Raw genomic sequence first — 22216 nt, forward strand, 5'->3', positions numbered from 1 at the left:
CAACGTATTTCATAATATCTCTTCTAGTAATATTTGAAAAATGAAATATATTCGAACCATAACTTATTGTTTAAGATGTTTGCGTTTGCATGTATATCTTTCAAAAGAACTGACTTGCAACAGTGAATATTACTTTTAGTCTAAAGGACTTTAGTGTTCTTCATGTCTTTATATTTTAGAAAATGATAGAATAAGTTAAGTGCAGACTATTCAGGATATTGTAGGTTGGCGTCTGTTTATTTGAAACTTATGCATGCAAGCGCAACATATATATTAAACATGTTAAATATCATATTGAATATTGAACATAATATTCCATGAAACATCTTATGTTTGCTGGAAAAATCCATGTTTTGATCTCCAAACATTGTATATATTACAATTTATACTTGTTATAAGCATTGTACTATGCTTTATACAAATAAACTTTTCGTATTCGTATATTCGCATTCGTATAAAAATGCAAGTCTTTATGTTTCCTGAAATAAATGATTAAATAAATAAATAAATGAATGATTGATTGTTTGATTGGTGGTTGATTGATTGATTGAATGAATGAATGAATGAATGAATAAATGAATGAATGAATGAATGAATGAATGAATGAATGAATGAATGAATGAATGAATGAATGAATGAATGAATGTGAATTAATGAATTAATGAATTAATGAGATATCATTCACATTGTTGTTGTTTTTTACATATGCAAGTACATGTATTAAATTATTTATAGGATATATATAAACGTAAAATTTAAATACTGTGTGTGGACAATCCCGATTTCATCTTCGTGATTACATAATTTTACCTTTCACGATTTCAACTTCACAGGTCCACGATTTTAATATAATTAATTTATGTTTAGAACATCACAATTTTAACTTTATCATTTTCTCATGTTTGGTTTATCATTTTAAATTATTATAATGATAATGATAAAGAAATTACAAAATAACATGATTCACCGTAAATGCAGAATACAAAAAGTACTATCTAATCGTCAATCGCAATTGTAAAGTATTCGCTATTTATGCTAAAAAGCAAACCAAGCGGTATTGAGCTAGAATACCGCGTTGCCTTGTATACAAAAGAAGATATTTCAATATACGTTGTTGTTCTTTGTCTGCATGCTACAGGTGGATGTTTTACACGTTCTGTGCACTGACGATATTATTAGTATGCAAGTGACGTGTTAATACTTCCAGAAAATATTACATCGTGTAAAAGCGTTCCTGTTTTATGTTAGTTTGTCAAATGTCTGACAAATATTAGATCAGACTAATTCTTTCCTCTTATAGGTAATTGGCGATTTAGAAATAAAAATCATCATTCGCTATTTTTATATACAGAATCAGTATTTGCACGAATACGGAATTTCGTATTTTAGTAATTTACGGACTTGTTATAAAAATTCCGTATATCATTAAAATACTGACTTCGTATATCAAAGTTCCCGTATATTACGAGTGTACGGATCACCGTATATTGGTCGATATACCTCGATAATTATTTGGATCTGATTTAGAACCTTTTTTATGTATTGGAGTGATAATACCTTGACTCCATTCTTCTGGGCAGTTTCCGGTTTCAAAAATTTCATTAAATAGAGCATTCAAAAATTGTAAAAATATATTAATAGAATGTTTGTACATTTCTAAGCAGACACCATCAGGTGCAGGCGACCGGTTGGCACGTAAATGGTCTATACTTTGCTCTATTTCTAGGTCAGATATAGGAACATTAATTTCGTCACAATTTAAGTAAACACGATTAACGGAAAATCGTGAAGTTGAAATCGTGATTTCGTGAAGTTGAAATAATAACAGAAAGGTTCCTAAAACAAATTTACTTTTGCTATATCACTTAAAAGTTCATAGACATTTCTTTTTCAAAAAATATTCTGAAGCATATCACAATAATACATTTATATTGTTTATATCAATATTTGTAATACTTGTGAAAAATGTGGCACTGTAGACAATTTCATGTTAAGTACTTGTATGTGTTTACACTATAAGCGAGGTTAAAATTATATCAATTACAACATTTATAAAACGTTTTGAAACTAATACGGAATACTGTTAGGGCCATCGTGGTTATACTTAATAATCCAGAGGGCGACAGTACGATTGAGCGACGACAGTTCAATGACGACAATGCGATGACACGATGACGACAGTACGATAATGCGATAATGCGATGTCGAAAATGCAATTATGCGATGGCTACTGTGCGATAATGCGATGGCGACAATACGATAGATCGATAGTACTATGGCGTTGTCGCCATCGCGGTAACATACTGTCGTCATAGCGTTTTCGCACTGTTGTTATCGCACTGTCGCATTATCATTCTGTCGTCATCGCGTTATTGCACTGTCGCCATCGCACAATCGCATTGTTGTCAGCGCACTGTCGTATAGTCATCATTTCACTAATGCACATTTCACTTATGCACTTATGCACTGTTGCAATGTCGCCCTTTGGATTATATAGTGTTTTACATGATAAAATCTTGGGAAATAATTTTACTTTTGTCAATAGATTTCTCTCTTCCTTTTGTTTTTGTTTTTTTATCTTTTTCTTTTTTTTTATTCTGAAAACGTCTAAATGAAATTATAATTAATAAAAAGTAACTTTTAATATCATAAGATAGGAGAAATAGTTGGAGAGTTATTTATAACATACACGTAAAATGTAATAAATTGTGTGATACTTAAAAAAAGTAAATTCAGATGAAAATGATCATGTTGACATTTAAAAAATGCAAAATACATTTTTTTGGTCAGTAGTATATAGAGGATATTCATGTTTTTTCTTCTATAAATTCTTCTATAAGCTACTGATTCCCCTGGTGGACATAGTGAGACAAGATTTTTCAATGTTGAAGAACACATCGATCTTGCTTTAATTATATCCATTATATTTATTTTGGAAAAGTACATTCGGTTTTTTGTTCATGCAAAGTCCAAAGTACCGACTAGCTGCTGGTAGGTAGTTGGGGATTACGAATAGCCAACAACCAGTTGGCAGACAGTTAGTTATTCGAATATCAAACTACCAACTACCTACCAAATTGACGCCCATTGCATTATACACCTTAAGGTTTTTATCAATATCTAAGATGGGGCAATTTTGGGTACTTGAGGATCCTAGCGCGTTTATATTTCAATTAAACATATAGTAGAATATGTTGACAAATTACACTTACAGATAAAACTCTTTCAGTATCCCCCTTTTTAAATGAAATGTTACTTTTCACTAATTTTTAATATTATTCAGTCGCTTTCATTATACAAGAAAGGAAAAGAAACAACCAAAATAAAAAAGAAAGAAATCTATTGACAAAAGTAAAATTATTTTCCCATATTCTATCATGAAAAACACTATATAATCCAAAGGGCGACAGTGCGATAGTGTGATGACGACAATGCGATAATGCGACAGTAACGCAATGACGACAGTGCGATAATACGACAGTGTGATAACGCAATGACAACATTGCGATAACGCGATGGCGACAGTACGATACCGCTATGGCGACAACGCGATAGTATTGTCACACTTTCGTATTGTCGCCATCGCATTATCGCACTGTGTCAATCGCACTATCGCATTGTCGCCATCGCACTATCGCATTTTCACATTACCGTACTGTCGTCATCGAATTATCGCACTGTCGCTATTGCACTACCGTATCGTCATTGCACTGTCGTATTGTTGTTATCGCACTACCGCACTGTCGCCCTCTGGATAATAAAGTTTAACCACGATGGCCCTAAGGGTATTCCTTAGAATTCAGCAATGATTTTCAGTGTTTGTTTTCACACTTGTTGTACATGACTGGGACTTTCTGTCAAGATCAGACCTGTACACGTGCAAAAAGAAAGTAATAGCCATTGACCTACAGAGGTATTCCTTTATCTGGAATACTGTACAAACTATACACAAGTATTTTAAATGAACGAATTGTGAAATGGTCAGATGACAATGACCTTATTGTGAGGAGCAAAATGGGTTTCGTAAAAAACGCAGCGCTGTTGATCACTTGTTAATCCTCTCAAACCTTTTGGATACACGTAAATGGAATAAAAAGACGACAATCTTTGTTTTAATCGACTTTGGCAAAACGTTTGATTTCATTAATAGATGTTTACTTTGGCATAGAATGTCCACTTTTTGCATGTCATCCCGTACGCTCTCTGCAATAGGGTCATATTACAGTAATATATCCTAATGTGCACGTGCTAAAGGATAATAAACAGAATTATTCACGGTCAACACTGGCCTACGTCCATGATGCTCTTTATTTACGATTTTATTCTATATTTACATAAATGATCTGGCAGTTTCTCTTAACAGTATGAATAAAGCTGTTAAAATTGGAAGCCAGAAAATGTTTTACTTTACGCAGACGGTATTATCATTATTGCTCGAAATGAAACAGGAAATGTTAAACCATCTAAATGATGGGCGCCTTTAAAACGGAATGTTATTAAATGCCAGTAAAAGTAATGTTGTGCATTTTAGACCAAGTCTGTGCCTAGACCAGAATATGTTTTAAATGTGTTTTATCTGTAATTGTGTATGCTTGTAAGTATATGTATCTTGGTATTATGTTAGATGTATTCTAAGATTATAATGTTACAGCTAAATATGTTGCACAAAGTCTTTGTCGTCATTTAACCCTGTTAATGTCATAAAGGGGCTGCCTGATTTACGAGCAATATCAAACCTTTTGTGTAAGAATGTTAAAAAATACCGTAAATAATGCTTAATAGTCTCTTACAATTCTATTTTAGAATGTCTGGGTGCAATGAATATGTTCAAACTTTATGTTTTGATTTTATGAATTGTACAAAGATGAAACTTAAATAAAAGATTTAACTAAACTATCAACTTGGTTATATCTGATCAGTCTTTGAATGTAGTTTCAGACCAGTCATAACACATAAATTGCATCATCAATGCATAACGCCCAAAGAATAAATATTATCTAGTAGTGTTGACATCTGCCAAATTACATTAAGAACGACCAGACAACGAAAATTAAAAAAAACATACAAAACAACAAGGGTTTTCTTGACAAATTATAATGCTTTGCAACCGTACGCAGTTCTGAGATATTTCAGTTTGGTTTAATTTATATGTCATATTGGCCAGTCTTTATTCGTTTTGTAAATCTTCGCAAATGTTGGCATTTACTGCACAATACTGCATTTGGTTTTGCAGGTTCACATTTCCATTATACTCGGAATACATGGAGTCGAGTAAACATTATGAAATGGTCTAAGGCTTTCGTGTATCAAGCGTCATTAGAGTTCAATTACCGATCCTTTGTCCATGCTTTCAAGCGTAATTAGATGCAGTGTATGTAAGGTATTTATGGAGTATAAAATGAGAGTATTGAACAAAAATGACGTCACATCAAAGTGTTATAGCACATTCGTTTATTTTTGAGAAGATTACTTAGTTACCCGTGAACATTTTATAAATGATTGTTTTAGTGTTTATTTATTAAATAGCTTTATTACATTCATGCAAATAAGTGTATGTGATGATTTGCAAAATGCAAACAATGAATAAGGTGAACTTAAAGAATCTGGGAACATGAAATGTAAATGGTAACACTATTTTTCTTTTTAATTTTTTGGCCGGCAACGACGTATACATAAGTTAATCCTATGTTATAGATTTGTAAATACAAGCTTCTAATTTTGCTTCATTCGCATGCATTTAATCTCGCGAAATATAGTTGTGCTTCATTACATTTCAATTAACTACGATGTATGCGCGTGTTTCTGAAATTTGATTTCCTACATTAATTACTCTTAATTTGCTTGCAAGTCAATATTCAATATTTTGGGTTATTTAGCATTCATTTTGAACTTTTTTTTTCTAAAAGATACATCAAATTAGTAATACAGTGAAAGAAAAGTTTAATTGTTATATAAAATAATGCAATTCTCGTTTTGCATTCTGATACCTAAACATGGACAGAAAACAGTTATAAACATGTTAATGACATTAAAGATACATGAGACAAAAAGTGTGAAATACCGAGTACTTACATACCTTTTTACTAACCACAAATAAGAGAATTAAAACAAAATTAAATATATGAAAAACATCTTAGATAAACAAATTGAATTTGCTTTGCTGTGTCAGCAGATAAATAGGAACATGTTCATCAAAATTTTTGCTATAACATTAGATTCTTTAAAGTTAAATAAATGGCAAAATAACGACATTTTACCGTACACAAAAAAAACTGTTTTGGATTATCAATATACATGTATAGGGATTTAAAACAGAGTAAAGGTAAAGGGATTAAACTGGATGATAATTACATCAGATAACAGGACAGATAACAAGACATTTGGAGTTTTTTTAAATAGAAAAACTTATCTAAACACACAATGTCAGGTTAAAGTCGGGGTCAAGGCAATAGTAAGTTTCAAAATCAATTACAAGAGCAATAAATGAAAATTTCTCAATTTGCGGACGATACTCACTTCTTTTGGATGGTTCAGAAAATTACTTAATACTGCTTTAAATTTGTTAAACATTTTTACTGAAATTTCGGGTCTATAGATAAACTTTGACAAAATCAAGCTGATTTGAATAGGCTCTCTTAAATTTAGTACTAGATCTATTAAAACAAGGTAGAAACTTACATGGGGTGACAAACAGTTTAAACTGTTAGGTTAAACCTTTAATGTTAATTTAGAAAACAATGACTGATATAAATTTTAATGGAAAGCTGCAGAAAGTAAGAAATAGTAATAGTCATTGGAAAAAGGGTATTGAACCCACTAGGAAAAATCACTGTTGTGAAGTCAATATTGCTTCCTTTATTAATTTATTTTTTACAAAAATCTGGACAGTACAGACTCAATCAAACCGAGTCTGCAATTCTTATGTAATTTTGTTGTGATTAATGCTTCCGAGGGATCACTTTGTTTCCAGATTTTTATACTTCACAACAGCAGGTGTCAAGTGCTGTGTGGCAGCCGTAAAAAGTTGCCCCGTACTTCACTTCAGTGTTGTTATATTTTTCTGGTCCTTCGGGATCATTGATGCCAGCACTATAAAGTGTTGAGAATTGAGTACCGCTCAAGCCGGTGCTAGGGGGCGTGAGGGATGTTGCACTTATTCATTATCCCTCATGTACAGACTCAATCAAACCGAGTCTGCAATTCTTATGTAATTTTGTTGTGATTAATGCTTCCGAGGGATCACTTTGTTTCCAGATTTTTAAGTGATCCCTCGGAAGCATTAATCACAACAAAATAACATGAGAATTGCAGACTCGTTTGATTGAGCCTGTATATGAGGGATAATGAATACGTGCAACATTTCTCGCGCCCCTAGCACCGGCTTGAGCGGCCCTCAATTCCCAACACTTAATAGTCAACCTTTACACATAATACTGCTTTTTTGAAGACACTTAATGACTTATTTTATGATTTTATATGGGAAAGTAAGGCAAAAATAAAAACAATATGTTATCATTAAAAGATACAATGAAATAGATAAATACAGAATCCCTAAAGAAAGCCCAAACACGGCAAAAATGTTGCAGGCTCGGTTTGATTGAGCCTGTTCATGGACGGTACTGGAAAGTGCAAGTTACCGTCCACGCCCCCTAGCACCGGCTTAAGCAGAATTCAACATTTAAACATGAAATTGTAAAATTTTGAATTTAGAAACATCCGCAGATGTGTTCATACGGCGGTTATCATGGAACCTTCAATGCGACACTTCCGTGCCATTCCATGAAAAGCGGCGTATGGTCCCCAAGTAATAAAAAGCGTGTGCCCTAAACGAGAAAACAATGGGCGGAACTAAATAAAATGGAATTTTGAAAGGGGATCAGAGGTTATGAAGCCTGCGTATCACAGATTAGACGTCAAAAGACAAATTTAAAAAGCAGGCAACATATCCTAAGGGTGATTCAACATTATTCAAGTAGGAATATTGGAACCACCCAACTAGAAAATGCCGAAAAATTGAAACTAAAAATACCAAAAGCACAACAATAATGTCGTGCTGAACGATCTTCAAGGATCGAAAATATAACATCATTGATTAAATGTACGGGGAGACTTTTTACAGCCGCCACACGGCACAAATAACACGGATGTGATAATAAAATAGATAAATACAGAAGTTGGTCTTTACATGGTAGATATTAGTAGTTATGTTCATTCTTTAAAAAATATAATGGTTTAAAAGATGTTTTAGTAATTGTGATAGTAAATGTTCTTAGTTTGTGAACTTATCATTAAATATTGATAAAGTATTTAATTCTGGAAAAATGTTTGAATATAAATGAATAATAAGATTAAAAATGTTTTCCGGATTGATGTTTTAAAAGCTTATATGACGTTTGTTGATAAACTTTGTATAGATCGTTTCGCACAAATGTTACATATGCCACTGTTTTAAAACCCATGTTTTTCAATAGAATATAGATAAATCTTCATTAATCTTTTCATGATAAAGGAATCAGATTTGTGAAAGATATTCTTAATGAAAAGGGTGATTTTATTCAGTTAAACCTTTTAAATTAGTATGTAGGCAAACAAGTCATATTTTTAGAATATCGTGGTTTAAAACAGGCTATAAAATCATATATGCTAAAGCTAAATATTACCATTAATACTGATTTGCTAAATGTTCAATATCCTATTGCAAGCTGTTATATCAAACCTATTATTATTACAAATAGCAATGAGGAATACCTGTATGAAACTTTCGTTAGAAATACAGATGTACCAACAAGTAAGGAAAAATGGAACACATAACTTCATAGATGATAATATAAACTGGTCATTGATATATAGTTATGTATTCAAGTGCACCAAAGATTCATATATTCAGTGGTTTCAGACTATAATAATTCACAGAACTTTAGCAACAAACTCACTGCTGTTCAAAATTAAAATTATTGATAATAAAATGTGTACTTTCTGTAACTGTCAAGAAGAAACACTTAAACATTTATTTTGGGAATGTCATAAAATTCAGCCGCTATTTAAATATTTGTAGAGTTACATACATAATTTTGACAATATTTTTAAATGAATTTATTATTTGTGGTTTTAAAGATAAGGATTTCGAATATGACATATCGTTTTTAGAATTAAAAAAATACATATATTTGTCTAAGAGAAAAAATTTGTTACCCACATATATTGGCTTTAAAAATAGCCTTAAATCAGCTTGCACTATTCACAAAAATACCAATTTGACTGACACTGAAATTAAAAAATGGCAAATTGTAAGATTGTTACTTGAATAAATTACACTGACGTGATGTTTTCATTTGTTCTCGTTTAAATAAATAACTGGCATACATGTAAAAAAATAGTTGTATACCTCTATAGATATATGATAGAAATTAAGGTATTTTTATGATATTTTGTTTGTCAGTATTACAATGGGATATACATGTATAAATAATGTAAGGTATAAGGGGGATGACCCCGACCCTCTCATACCCATTACGGGATAATAATCGGGGTAACCCAGTAGGGGCCTCAAAATAAAAAAAAACAAAGTTATATTGTAAATGCAGTCAGTTTGTTGAAATAAAGAGACAAGAAATTTTTAAAATCGTATTCTCATGACTCCGAAATGGCAGTTCTCTTAACCATCATCAAACCACCATATTTCCTTCAAAAATGTTGTTCCATTGACTCGAAGACATTAGACTCTGTTGAATCTGTTGAAGATTTTTTTTAAATATGACAGCCCCTTTGTAGGAATGTAATCAATATCAAAGGAACCAAAGAAGACCATATTTTCTGCAGTTTATAGATATATTTACCTTAGTAATATTATGATAACATAATTTATCTTATACTGTTGTTTTGTAACTCCATAACCCGCCAAGTAAGTCAAATACTTATTTATAAGTCAACGTTTTAAAAACTACATTTAGATTTTTCATTTAAATTTATGTACATGTTAGGTTTCTTTAAACAAAATATTTTAAGAAACATACACATTGTCTTTAATTATGTTATTCTAGTTCTTATTGTACATGTTTACGTACTTGGAAAAGAACTTTCATACGATAAAATGTCTTTCCTTTTAATCCATTTCCACATTGTAAAAAGTATAATTCATTGCGTATTTACTGGAAAATATACTTTGAAATGTGCCAGGGCGTCAGTTTTTAAGCGTTAAGCAATTCATCCATCATATATTGATGTATATTACAAAACATATTCCGGTGAACGTGTTAATGAAAACGTTTTAATAGGGAAACGTACGCAATATTTCAAGATTTACATATTTTGATAGATATCAACTCATAACAAAACTTTGTTTGATCATATTTTTAATGATCTAGCTGAGTTCTGTCTTGAAAATTACTTTATCACTGCCTTGTTACGATAAGTTATTCAGTTCCCATTATTCTTTGTTAAATACTGCATTAAAATGAGTTTAATTCTGCTTTTTGAGTCTCATTATTAAGCATCGGATTTATGGTCGCTGATTCATTCCTCTGGAAATTTCAATCCGTGATAATTGGTCTCCGTAACTGAATCAAATGGTCATTTAGCTCTCGCCGCTGGCTCAGATATTATGTGAGATAAATAGATGGCCATTTGCAGAGGGTTGCTAATAATCGGTTAGTTTCAAGGAAATACGGTTAAGTGGAGTTATGACAAAGAATGGTTAGAGTTCGGCGGACATGAGCTAAAAAGAATAGCATGAAAAAACAAAATGCTTATAACAATGTCATCATATAGAACTACGTCAGTGTACAGATAAAGTCAATGTGAAATGAATTACTACACTATGTTCAGATTGCCGATTTATGTAAGGCAAAATGTAAAATCAAAATTAACAGTGATTAAGTCTACCCTTTTACGCACGGCGACCATGTTTAATTCTATAATCCTAGTATGGATCGCACATGAATATTATCATAAGTAAAAACAACAATTATAAGAAAAAATAATTAAAACTTTAATTTAAACTTTTAAATAAAACCATAAGAAGACAAACTAAAATAAGTAAAATAATAATCTTCGAACGATTTTTCATTAAATTTAATTTTCATATACCAAAAAAACTCAGAGTTATTGTAAAAATGAAAGATTTTCCATGGCATATATTCATATGCTCAGGATGACAAAAAAGTGGTTTTGAATTCAGTTGTGATCCAGGTTGTATAATGACATGATCAAGCAAAGCACGATGCTACAATTTCAATTAATAAGACAACAAGGTGACAAATATAAAACTTAAACATGCAATCATAATAATAAAAATGATGTCACAACATAAAAACGATTTTTTCACTCTAGTTAAAAGATGTTTTTGTACGGAAACTTGAGCTGTTTTTCTAATTTTATATTTTTGGTAGTTTATTCCAAACGGAGCAACCATTGTAGAAAAAGGAGTTTTTCCAAACCCTTCAATTCTAGGAATTCTAAATGCAATACCCTTTACTAAACCTGGTATTATGATTGTGTGAATACTGACTTTAGTGAAATGTTCATCCGTGTAAAAGGGGACATAATCTGTATGTACATATAACAGAAACAAACACAAAACATGATCATGAGTGATTTGCTCGACTCTACTTGAAACAGGTAAACATCCTCAGTGCTGAAAAAGCTCTACGTTAATATGACTTCTTAATGTGTTTCATATGTAGATCAAAACTTTCATATGTAGATCAAAAGATGAGAGACTGAGTAAAGATAAATGTGTACCTGCAAATCGAATATCTACGGATGTTTGCGTTAATAGTTGATCTTCTGCACCAGTGTCTGATATAGCACCACACTGAAACTTCACAGTGGTATCTGTATTGTCAGTAAACACTGTGTATCTTGGTAATGTTAACGTTGACGTATATATTTTCTCAGAGTCAGTACAATCACCAGTTCTATTAGTCACAGGTGCTGTTGTTGACCATTCTTGACGTGATCCACTAGTCTATAAGTGTAACATGCATTAAAATACAAAAATAAAAAACAATTATCTTTAACACCAATATCAATCATCAGTTGATTTACGAAGTTTGTTTTAAATACGTAGATAAACGATATATCGGCACAAGCTCCATTTTTCTTTGACACAGGTGCTATTGTTGGTCATTCTTAACACGACCATGACTCTGTAAATTTAATATGACATCTTATTTATTCTTTGATAACATGCTGAACATTAAAAGTTTTAAATAAATACACACACACACATCCAGTCAGTCTTAAAATGGTGATGTTTTAACCATCTGCAAGTAAACGCCCATACTGTTTCTTATAGCATTATATTTATATTTATAATTATATAATATATATAATATTATATATATATAATAGATATCAACCTACCTTAATATAATACCATCTAAAGTTTGGTGAAGGATAGACACATCCTGTGCTACATTTAAGGGTTACTGAATTTTGAACTAAGTCTTGAGCCTGGTTTGGTGGATGATCGTACTGAAGCGATGGAGTAATTGCTGTAATGGAATCGATGCAACAAGTTCCTTAAAAGAGATATATTTGAGAGCTTAACGGGTAAAATATGTCAGGAAAAAATCTTTTTTAAAACCATGTAGAAAGTCATATATAATTGAAAAAACCATGCATAGAGTAAACATTCTATTAAAAGGAGTACTATTCTTTTTTATGAAATCGTTTGTTTACCTTATTATATAATTATAATGTATTTACCTTACAAAATGTCACAAATGAACTTCAAGCATTTGGACTGTGTAATTTTCCAATTTTAATCATTATTGGATCTATTTATTTTTGGTTTTTCACACCCAAAAGTTCATATCAAATCCGTTTTACACAATCTAGCCGCGTTTTCAATTTCCTTGTACATTTAATATTGATTCCATATTACAATCTAGGTAACTCTAAATTCAATATCATAAGAAAACTTCTGGTTTTGAATGTTTTCTTTAATTAAATATGTTTACTTCTTATAATTGGTTGTGTGAAATGAAGATGTCATTGTACATTGCTAACTGCTATTTGACGATTGTAAATATGTAAGATCTATATTGGACGAGACAGCCGAGTCTAATATAGGTTAAGGAATTATGTACGAGTTCAACATTCATTTGGTAGAAATTTCATATGACTTGAAACATTAAAGATTCATGTATATCTTCTGGTAGTTAACTAAATGACCTAAATTAAGTTGAGCTGAATTGAATTTATGCTTCAAAAGACCGACTGTTAACATGGTGTTTGCCCAACAGTTGATATTGGATTTTTTAAAAATGAAATGATAAATCTGCTTAAGATATAAAAGACAGCCCCATTCTTTTTATAAAATGACTGTTGCAACGCTTTTCACTGAGATCAAGCGAAAGATGGGCACAAATATTTTAAACTTATTTTCGAGTATTTTCTTTTTTTGTTTTTCTTTTTTTGTTTTGGGTTTTACGTCACACCGACACAGTATAGATCATTTGGCGACGTTCCAGCTTTGGTGGAGGAAGACCTCAGGTGCCCTTCCGTGCATTATTTCAGGAAAGAACGGGCATCTAAGTAGAACCACCGACGTTCCGTAAGCTAGCTGAATAGCTTCCTCACATAAAAGAATCCAAAGTGCCTGTTTGGACTCGAATCCACTGCGGTGAGGGGACAAGTGGTTTGAAGTCAACGATCTTAACCACTCGGCCACGGACGATCGAGTATAATACTTAATTATCTGTCGTATATTTTTTGTTATAAGTGCCCCATATATTCTATGTAAGCATTTTAAATTTTATATTTAAGACTGTTGAACCTCAACGAAGTTTCTGAAGTTCCCTTTAAAAGAAATTATTTTGCTTAAAAGGAGTTAAGATTGTTTCTATCGCACGCTCATATTGAACGACTTCGTCATTCGCAACGTGTATAATTAATTGTGAAGTTACATCATTTGTTATCAATAATAATATATTTAAATAAAATATTGTTGCTAACGAGGTTTCTGTTGACATTTAGGCAACGTGATAATTGAACAAAACATACTTTTTACCACTTTTCATAATTATATTACAATATGGTAACAGAAATATTTTAAGCGACAATTGTAAAAGATAATGTGAGCAAATTTGATATGTTTTCTTCCTACATTTGACATAATAAATCTTACATGGAGAGTATTCAAGGAAGTCGTTTTGCTATCAGAAAACAACATATTCATAGTATCGTATAATCCTTAATCGATCATATATATCTATTCAGCTCAAATTTCAAATTGAGTAATGCAAATCTGCGCTTGTCTATCTTACTGAAAAACATTCTTGCGCTTTTTGAGGAATATTTGTCTTTACTTATGTAAAATCAAAGTGACGGAATCTACTGTAGTATATATAATTTTGGGTAATTATAAGCGAATGGAAAATATATGTATGTATATGTTTGCATCAAATGATTATTTTTAACCGATTCTTCAACGATAAACATACTGTATACAGTAAGCTCCATGTATTTTCTTTGGTAGTTGATGGCACATGTCCAATATTTCTGGTCTTCTGACCTATTGAGATTGGTGACTGTTATAGTGACACCCCTGCTGCTTGTGCTGAATGTATGTCTTGGTACAGTTCCTAAACACTGTGATGGGTTACACGCTACTAATGATGGAGCAGTATTAATATCTGCTGGAGGAATGGAGTCTGTCTTATAGACCCTGACAATACCACCGATGGTGAACTGTGACACCTCACATACAAGCTGTATATCATCTCCTTTCACAGGGACCTTGTTGTCCCTGGTAAATATTTGTTCGACAGTATCTATATTCCAAAAAGTAGAGAAAAAAGAGATGAAAACTAGTTTTATGGTTCCAAAAGATTTTAAAACCTGCTTACAAATTAAAGTTTAATCTATTTCTTAAAATAATGATATCAAATCACTAGATTTATTTAACAATCTAAAACATGGCTTTCAAAGGTCACATGCATGGCAGTCTATGTTGCACATTATACTCAAAATACCGAATCCATCAAACCTGTGTGCGTTTCTCTTCCGTGCCTCTATTCTATAGAATCAACTAAGAAATATTGTTCTAAATGAATGTTAATCGAAGAGAGCTATATCAAAACAATGAAATATTCTCTATACGTAGATGAAAAATTTACATCTACACTCAATCTGAACAAATATCGTATCTGTGTTACCGTGACTTACACTTCTGGTGCTTTCCAAAGTCATATTTTAGGTACACAATTTCTCTAATTTACAGAATAATGAGCAGTTTAGATAATGAGCAGTTTAGAATGAAAAGATAATTTAAATCAGCTAATGAAAATGTTATGTTTAGCATGAGCAATCATCAAAGCTGAGATAAATAATGTCATCGTCACAGATTAAGTCACTGTCGCGGATCCTTGTTAAAGTGGTAATGCGACGTACAGGGTTGCCTGGAAGTGCAAGTTCAATATCCTGTTCCGGCACTATTGAAACTTTAAAACTGAAGTTCCATGAGTTGGTGGTCTGCGTCAGACATGTTAAGAAATCTGGAACTGGACCATTACTGTAGTAAGCACTGTCTTGAAATTAGCAACTTTTTCAAGATACGTGAAACATGGGCAACAGCAGACGACTATAAAAAGTATGTGGACATTATTCTAGTTATTTTAGATGAGTCGTCATTCAACTGATTGGATTTGATACAAGAAACATTTAAAACATTATATATTATAATGATTATAGGGCTAAATTTATGATAGAATTATTTCCATCTAATTTTATTTCGATAGTTTTGATGATAACACAGACAGATACTAAAATCGGTGGCAAATAAGATACAAGGAATTTTCAAAAAATAATGTCATTTGTGCATTATCTCTTGAATATCGTGTACTATGTACTATAAACCACTTCGGACCGATAGAATATTCATAAAACACGGGTGAAAATATCGTTCAAAATCTCACTGACCTTGATACAGTGTACATTGATTAATAGCGTATTTATTACACTGTACATGCAAATGACTGGTAGAAGAGCTAAAGATGTGCTTGAAATTAGGGTTTATATGAAAGTTCGGACATTGCTCGGCTAAAAGCCTGTAAGGGAAGGGTTTAATTTCTTACAGATCTAAATTTTTAGGGGGTTTCTTAATTTTAAAAAAGTTTTGCCCTAATTTTAAAAGATCTTTCCCTTCCCCCGGTCGTCATACAAAAAACAAACAGCGAATGCAATGTTAGCAAAATGGGCCCAAAAAACAATGAGTATTTAACATTGGTTTTAAAAACCCTTTTTTAAACACGAGGGTTTATGGGATTCCCCCTTCTTCCAAAACGAACAAAAAAAAATCTTGTTACAATCCCCCAAAAAAAAGGGTTTTCCAATTGTGTCCCAAATATAACAAAAAGGCATTCCACAAATAAGTTACAGGTGATGAGACATGAGTTTACAATTTTGAGCCAAAGCGGAAATGTTAAAATAAAATTTGGGCCACTAAAATTGCAAAACACTCAAGTATTGCCAAGCGACGCACTGTTAAGAAAAATTTGTATGTGATTTTTGTGTCGCCTCAACGGAATAGTGGCGACATATAGGGATCACTTCTCTATCGTCTGTCTGTCCGTCTGTCCGTCCGTCACTATAACTTATCCGGACTACTCCTCATAAACTACTGGTGCATTCATTCACGCTTTACAGGAATAATCAGTACCAAGTCTAGTTGTGCATATCATCAGCATTTCCCTTTCAATGATTTGTGTCCGAGTAATGGTCTAAATAAAATTTTTTTAAAGTCTGTCCGGACTACTCCTCTTATCGCTCTGATGCAATTTCAATGAAGCTTTCCAGGATTGATCTGTGGCTCAAGTCCTTGTGCATATGGCATGGGTTTTCCGGTTGAAAGATTTTTGGCCGAGTTATGACCCTTTAATAAAAAGGTGCTGTTTCTGTGTTTTGCAAGATACACAAAAACTTGTCCGATCTACTTCTCAAAAACCACTGGTGCATTTTCATCTAAACTTTACAGGAATGATTAGTTTCACATCTAGTTTTGTATATTTTCGACTTTATGGTTCAATGAATTTTGTCAGAGTTATGGCCTTTTAATTATCTAATTTTTTTAAGTTTGTTCAAACTACTCCTTATATACCACTAAAGCAATTTCAATAAAACTTTACATGATTGATTGGTAGGTCAAGCACTTGCGCATATTACACGGGCTTTCAACTTGAATGATTTAAGCCTAGTTATGGCCCTTGAAATAATAAAGTTTTTCTGGACTAGTCCTCATATACCATTAATGCAATTTCAATGAAACTTTACAGGATTAATTGGTATGTCAATACTTGTGTATAATAAACAAGTTTTTCGCTTGAATGGTTTTTGGCTGAGTTATTTGTCCTTGAAAAAAACAGGTGTCTTTTTGTGTTGCCAGCTACACAGAATTTTGTCTGGACTACTCCTCATAAAATGCTGGTGCAATTTTATCAAAACTTTAGGAGAATGATCAATATCATTCTTATTTGTGCATTTCATCAACATTTTATGGTTCATTGATTTTTAACATAAAACAAAATATTTTCTTTAAAAGACAACTTCCTGCTGGTTTTAAAGATGATGATGAGATAAAACAGATAATGGAATATATCAATCGAATAAGGCAAAATGCCAAATGTAAGGAATACTACAAGTTATGTACGTTTGTCCGGTGTTGTTAAAAATGGTTATTAATTTTCAGACTTTTCTGAGTGTAAGTTTGAATAAACACAAATACTGTTTGTGTATAATAATGTAAGAGAAACGTAACAATTTATGTGTACAAGAAATTTTACAAACATCGACTGAAATGGTAAAGCAGGTCATATTGAAATAAACATAAAGGTAAGTTTGAACTTAAAAAGTAATTGTCTAGATGGTGAATTTGGTAGAGTCGTCGAGATAACAACAAAGGAAACATTGCCACGGGTTCGAGGACTACAATTTTTCTTTTTTTTCTCTTTTATTCTCTCTCTCTCTTTCTTGCTGTTGTATTCTTAAAATAAGATGAAAACATAGGTTTGATATATTGTGTACCTTTTACGCTTTATATGTATATAAAATATACCGATAATACGGTTAAATAGCGAAAGGATCAATCGAAATTTCTTATATTACGACGAAATGTCTAAACAATTCTTAATCATGTAATAAGGGTAATGCTATAAATTCATTTAATTATCAGTCCTAAAATGAGAAATAAGAAAATAAAAACGATATGAAACATGCATAATATATACAAAAATAAAACAGTTTTAAAATCCATGCACGGAAAAAAAAAATGTCGAACGACACATATGCCCCTCTTCCAAGACCTTGACTCACATTATTGGTAATTTTGTTATAGAAACTTGCCATAAATTGGTACATGGAAGTGTTCAGTTATGGAAAAAAAGAAAATAATGAAGACTTTATGATAAATAGTTGTAAAGATAATGAGACATTTAAGGTCACCGTGACCTAGACCTTTAAACTAGTGACCAAAAAGAATAATAGTTATGACCAATCAAGTTTAGAAATATGAAGACTTTGTGATAAATAGCTTTCAAAATAATGAGCGGAAAACATACTGACATTAAAGAACCATGTCACCGTGACCTTTGACCTAGTGACCCTAAAATCAATAGCTGAAAATTTATATTTCTGATCTATCAGTATGTAAAATATGAAGCTTTTGTGATAGTTTTCAAGATAATAAGCGGACACAATTCTTACATTTAAGGCCCATGTGACCTTGACCTTTGATCTAGTGACCCCAAAAGCAATACGAATCATCTGTTGGTTATGCTCACAATGTGAAATATAAAGACTTTGTGATAATTATCGTTCAAGATAAGCTAAAATAATACTACCATTCAAAGACGCTGTGACCTTGACCTTTGACCTGGTGACCCCAAAATCAATTTGGGTTATTTTCTAGTTATGACCAATCACTATGTGAAATATGAAGATTTTGTGATAGATAATCAGCGGAAACCATGTGGTCTACCGACAGACAGACCTACCGACATTATACAAGACAATATACCCCCTTTTCTTCGAAGGGGGGCATAAGAAAAAAATACATTTTTTTAAGTTTATGATGTATTTTGTGAAACTTAAACAGACCGGAAAATCTTCCTTTAGCCTGATAACATCCATACGTACGAAGCCCATTGAGGCCGTTTTGAGTAAGAAGTTAGAACTAAGATGTTAGATCTTAGAACTTTGATCTAAGAACTGAGGGCTTAACTCATAGAACTTAGAGGTTCTGTAAAAGCGGTAAAACGCCATATTAACTGCAAGATAGACAAGGAGATGTAAGTGAAATAAACTTTTTATAATATTTTTTAATTTTATTGTTCAATTTGAAGAGTTTCAGAGATATAGCTAATGCGTTTAAAGATTAATTAATTATCTCTTATATATTAGGACCGGGTAAAAAACAACCAATTTCAATAGGAGGCAATGGGCGACCGAGCTATCATCAACAGGCTTTAACTAACTCCGTTAATGGTTATTTTAGTTCTAGCTATTTAAGCCGAATCGTAGAGGGACTGTAGCGTCGAAACTGATGTGTTGCCTGTATCAATTTGTGTTATTCCCTAATTATCAAATGTGGTACATCTTTTTAAAATATTGTTTCTGTTAGTTTTAAAATAATTAAACATGTCAGTTTTCGTATGTGTATTGAAATAAATTGATTAATATTTATATTGCAATATCTTCTTTATCTCTTTCCGGACGTTGGTCACTAACTGAGCATGGAGGTTTTTAAATTTGACCGTTTGTTATTACACCAGTAAAAGGTGTTGTAATCACATATTTAGCAGTCATTCTCAGAGAGGTGCATTTAACAAAACTAGAACTGATTAACTTTGTGTGACATATAAATGATAACGACAAGTAAAAATATGTTGATTCTGCATCCACGGAGCGATCTGTACAGACGACTAATTTTATGGCTCGAAGTATCAAACAACGATAACTCTCCCGTAGTGATGGCGTCATACTACCTAGACATATTAAACAAAATAGGAATTGCTCCTAGGTTCTTTTGTTTCGATAGAGGAACTGAAGATTCAACTCTAGCATTGCTTCAACTATTTTTCAGATATAACGACACAGAAAGTGTATCAGGATTAAAAAGTCCTATGTATGGAAAAAGTGTAGCAAATCAGAGTTTTGAATCCTTTTAGAGATTTCATCGTAGACAAGGTTGCGCTTAAAAATTTCATTTTTTTTTCAAGTATCTTATTAATTTCAAAGTTTGGATAAAACAAATTACACATTGAATGCCAAAAATATTGATGTATGGATTTGATCCAGGCACAGCTCTACATAACCCAAAAGAATATTGAAATACATTAGGAGTACCTGATATTTAAAATGTATTTTGTACCTGGAATCTATTATTGGCATAACCTTGGTCATCGTGTTGATCGCGAAGCAAAGATATTCAAGAACTTTATGGATCCTTTAGTTGAACGGCTTCACTGTAACGAAACCTTTAAATTTATTACAGTGTTGTCTTCGAATAACAGAAAGCTTTCGACAGCTTTTAAACAAATCGTTAACATTGTACCTTGAATTTTTACAGATGATTGTGCTTAATTATGACAGGACTCTTGTTGAAAACCCATTGAACTGTTTCAAGATAACTGTTTATGAATAAACTCTGATGTAGTCAGAGCTTCTTTAAATAACCTGATCAAATGCTGTGTCTATTTTACATTTAAAATAACATGTATGTGTACTTTGCATCAGCGTCAATCCTTCCGTGTTTCCATTTCAACTAGATCAAGATCACAGTGGCCACTTAAATAAAAGATAACCATTGCCTTAATTTAAATGAATGCACTTCTGTATAAGTCCCCTTCCTAAAGCACTGTGCAAATATGGGCTGCCGAATTTAAGAGGGGCAGGGAGAGCATTGGAGATGATGAAAGACCAGGGTGGACAAAAGAGGCCATCAACGATGAAACTGCGGAAGCTTTGCACGATCTGTCATGTGTGACAGAAGGTGAGACCTCCGAAGCATTGCTAAGGAAGTGGGTTTTAGCTTTGGTTAAGTTCAGGCAATTCTGACTGATGTCTATGGTATGTCAAAACTTTCCACTAGATGTGTCACCAGACAGTTGACTGACGATCAGGAACGGACCAGGTTTGGCATTTAAAGGTATATTTTGTCTCGCTACGAGGATGCACCTGATATTATCTACAAGATCGTAACTCAGGATGAAACACGGGTCCATCAGTTCGATCCAGAGTAAAATAAAACAGAGCATTCAGTGAAAGCACTATTTCTCACGAGGGTGCTATTAGCAGTGAAGATGATGGCTTCATTTTTGGGGGGATAGTCAGGGGATAGTTGACTATCTTGCGCAAGGTTGTATCATATACGGTACGTATTATGCAGACAAATCGAGACGTCTGCGTCTAGAAATTGCGTGTAAATGGAGGGAAAAACTGACTCAAGGCGTCTGCTCCTGCACGACAATTCGTCCGCTCGCACATCCCAAGTTGCTTTGGCTGCTACAAGTGACTGCGGCTTTGAAATTCTTCCCAATCCCCCATTTTCTCCGGACTTGGTCCCCTCTGACTTCAATCTGTTTCCTAAACTGAAAACCAAGCTTTGTAGACGTTTTGGAAGCAATGAAGGTGTTATAGAGGCAGTAAATGAGTTCATCGAGAACCACAATAGAGAGCACTATTTTGAAGGGTTTAACAAGTATATTATTGTGTCACGTGACGAGCTTGACGATACAGTGTATATGTACTGTCATGGATAGAGAATATATGTAATAAATATGATTCGTCGATATAAGTATAGAATGATACTTTTATGTTGAAATTAAACTGTACTTTAGAAAGAGGTATCACACCGAGGTTGTCTTAAGTATAAGTATGTGATTCAAAGCTGCTACACTTGATTAACATTGTCATTTTTATTGACATCACGAACCTCAATTTTCAACAACATAGGGCAAGAAGATCAATGGTTTTGGAACATATTTCACGAAACTCATAACCTCTATCGCACCAAAAAAAAGACTGGCTCCAGTAATGCAAACAATCAGAAAGGCATAAAAGCTGAAGTAGCAATTGAATTAATTTCGTACCTGAATCACGAGCGCAATAAGGACAATTGTATTAAGATAATCAAATGGTATTGAATGTGTAGGATGGGAAACAGAAAATATGTAAAGCTTTAAAACAATAAGGGGAGGATGATCAAGCTAGTCATCTA

The 22216-nt window shown here is 32.5% G+C and overlaps 1 protein-coding gene across 1 annotated transcript in view; it reads right to left on the reverse strand.

Moving 5' to 3' along the window:
- Window positions 1-22216, reverse strand: part of LOC132757958 (uncharacterized) — a 67461-nt gene that overhangs the window by 38042 nt on the left and 7203 nt on the right. Inside the window, exons 2-3 of the mRNA XM_060749455.1 lie at window positions 14425-14777; window positions 11740-11965 (exon numbers count right to left, since the gene is read on the reverse strand). Of these exons, the coding sequence (XP_060605438.1) occupies window positions 11740-11965; window positions 14425-14777 (579 nt within the window). The remainder of the gene's footprint in view (window positions 1-11739; window positions 11966-14424; window positions 14778-22216) is intronic.

This window comes from Ruditapes philippinarum, unplaced genomic scaffold (assembly GCF_026571515.1).
Source record: "Ruditapes philippinarum isolate M1 unplaced genomic scaffold, ASM2657151v2 ctg5421_1_1_1_1, whole genome shotgun sequence".
Lineage (NCBI taxonomy): Eukaryota > Metazoa > Mollusca > Bivalvia > Venerida > Veneridae > Ruditapes > Ruditapes philippinarum.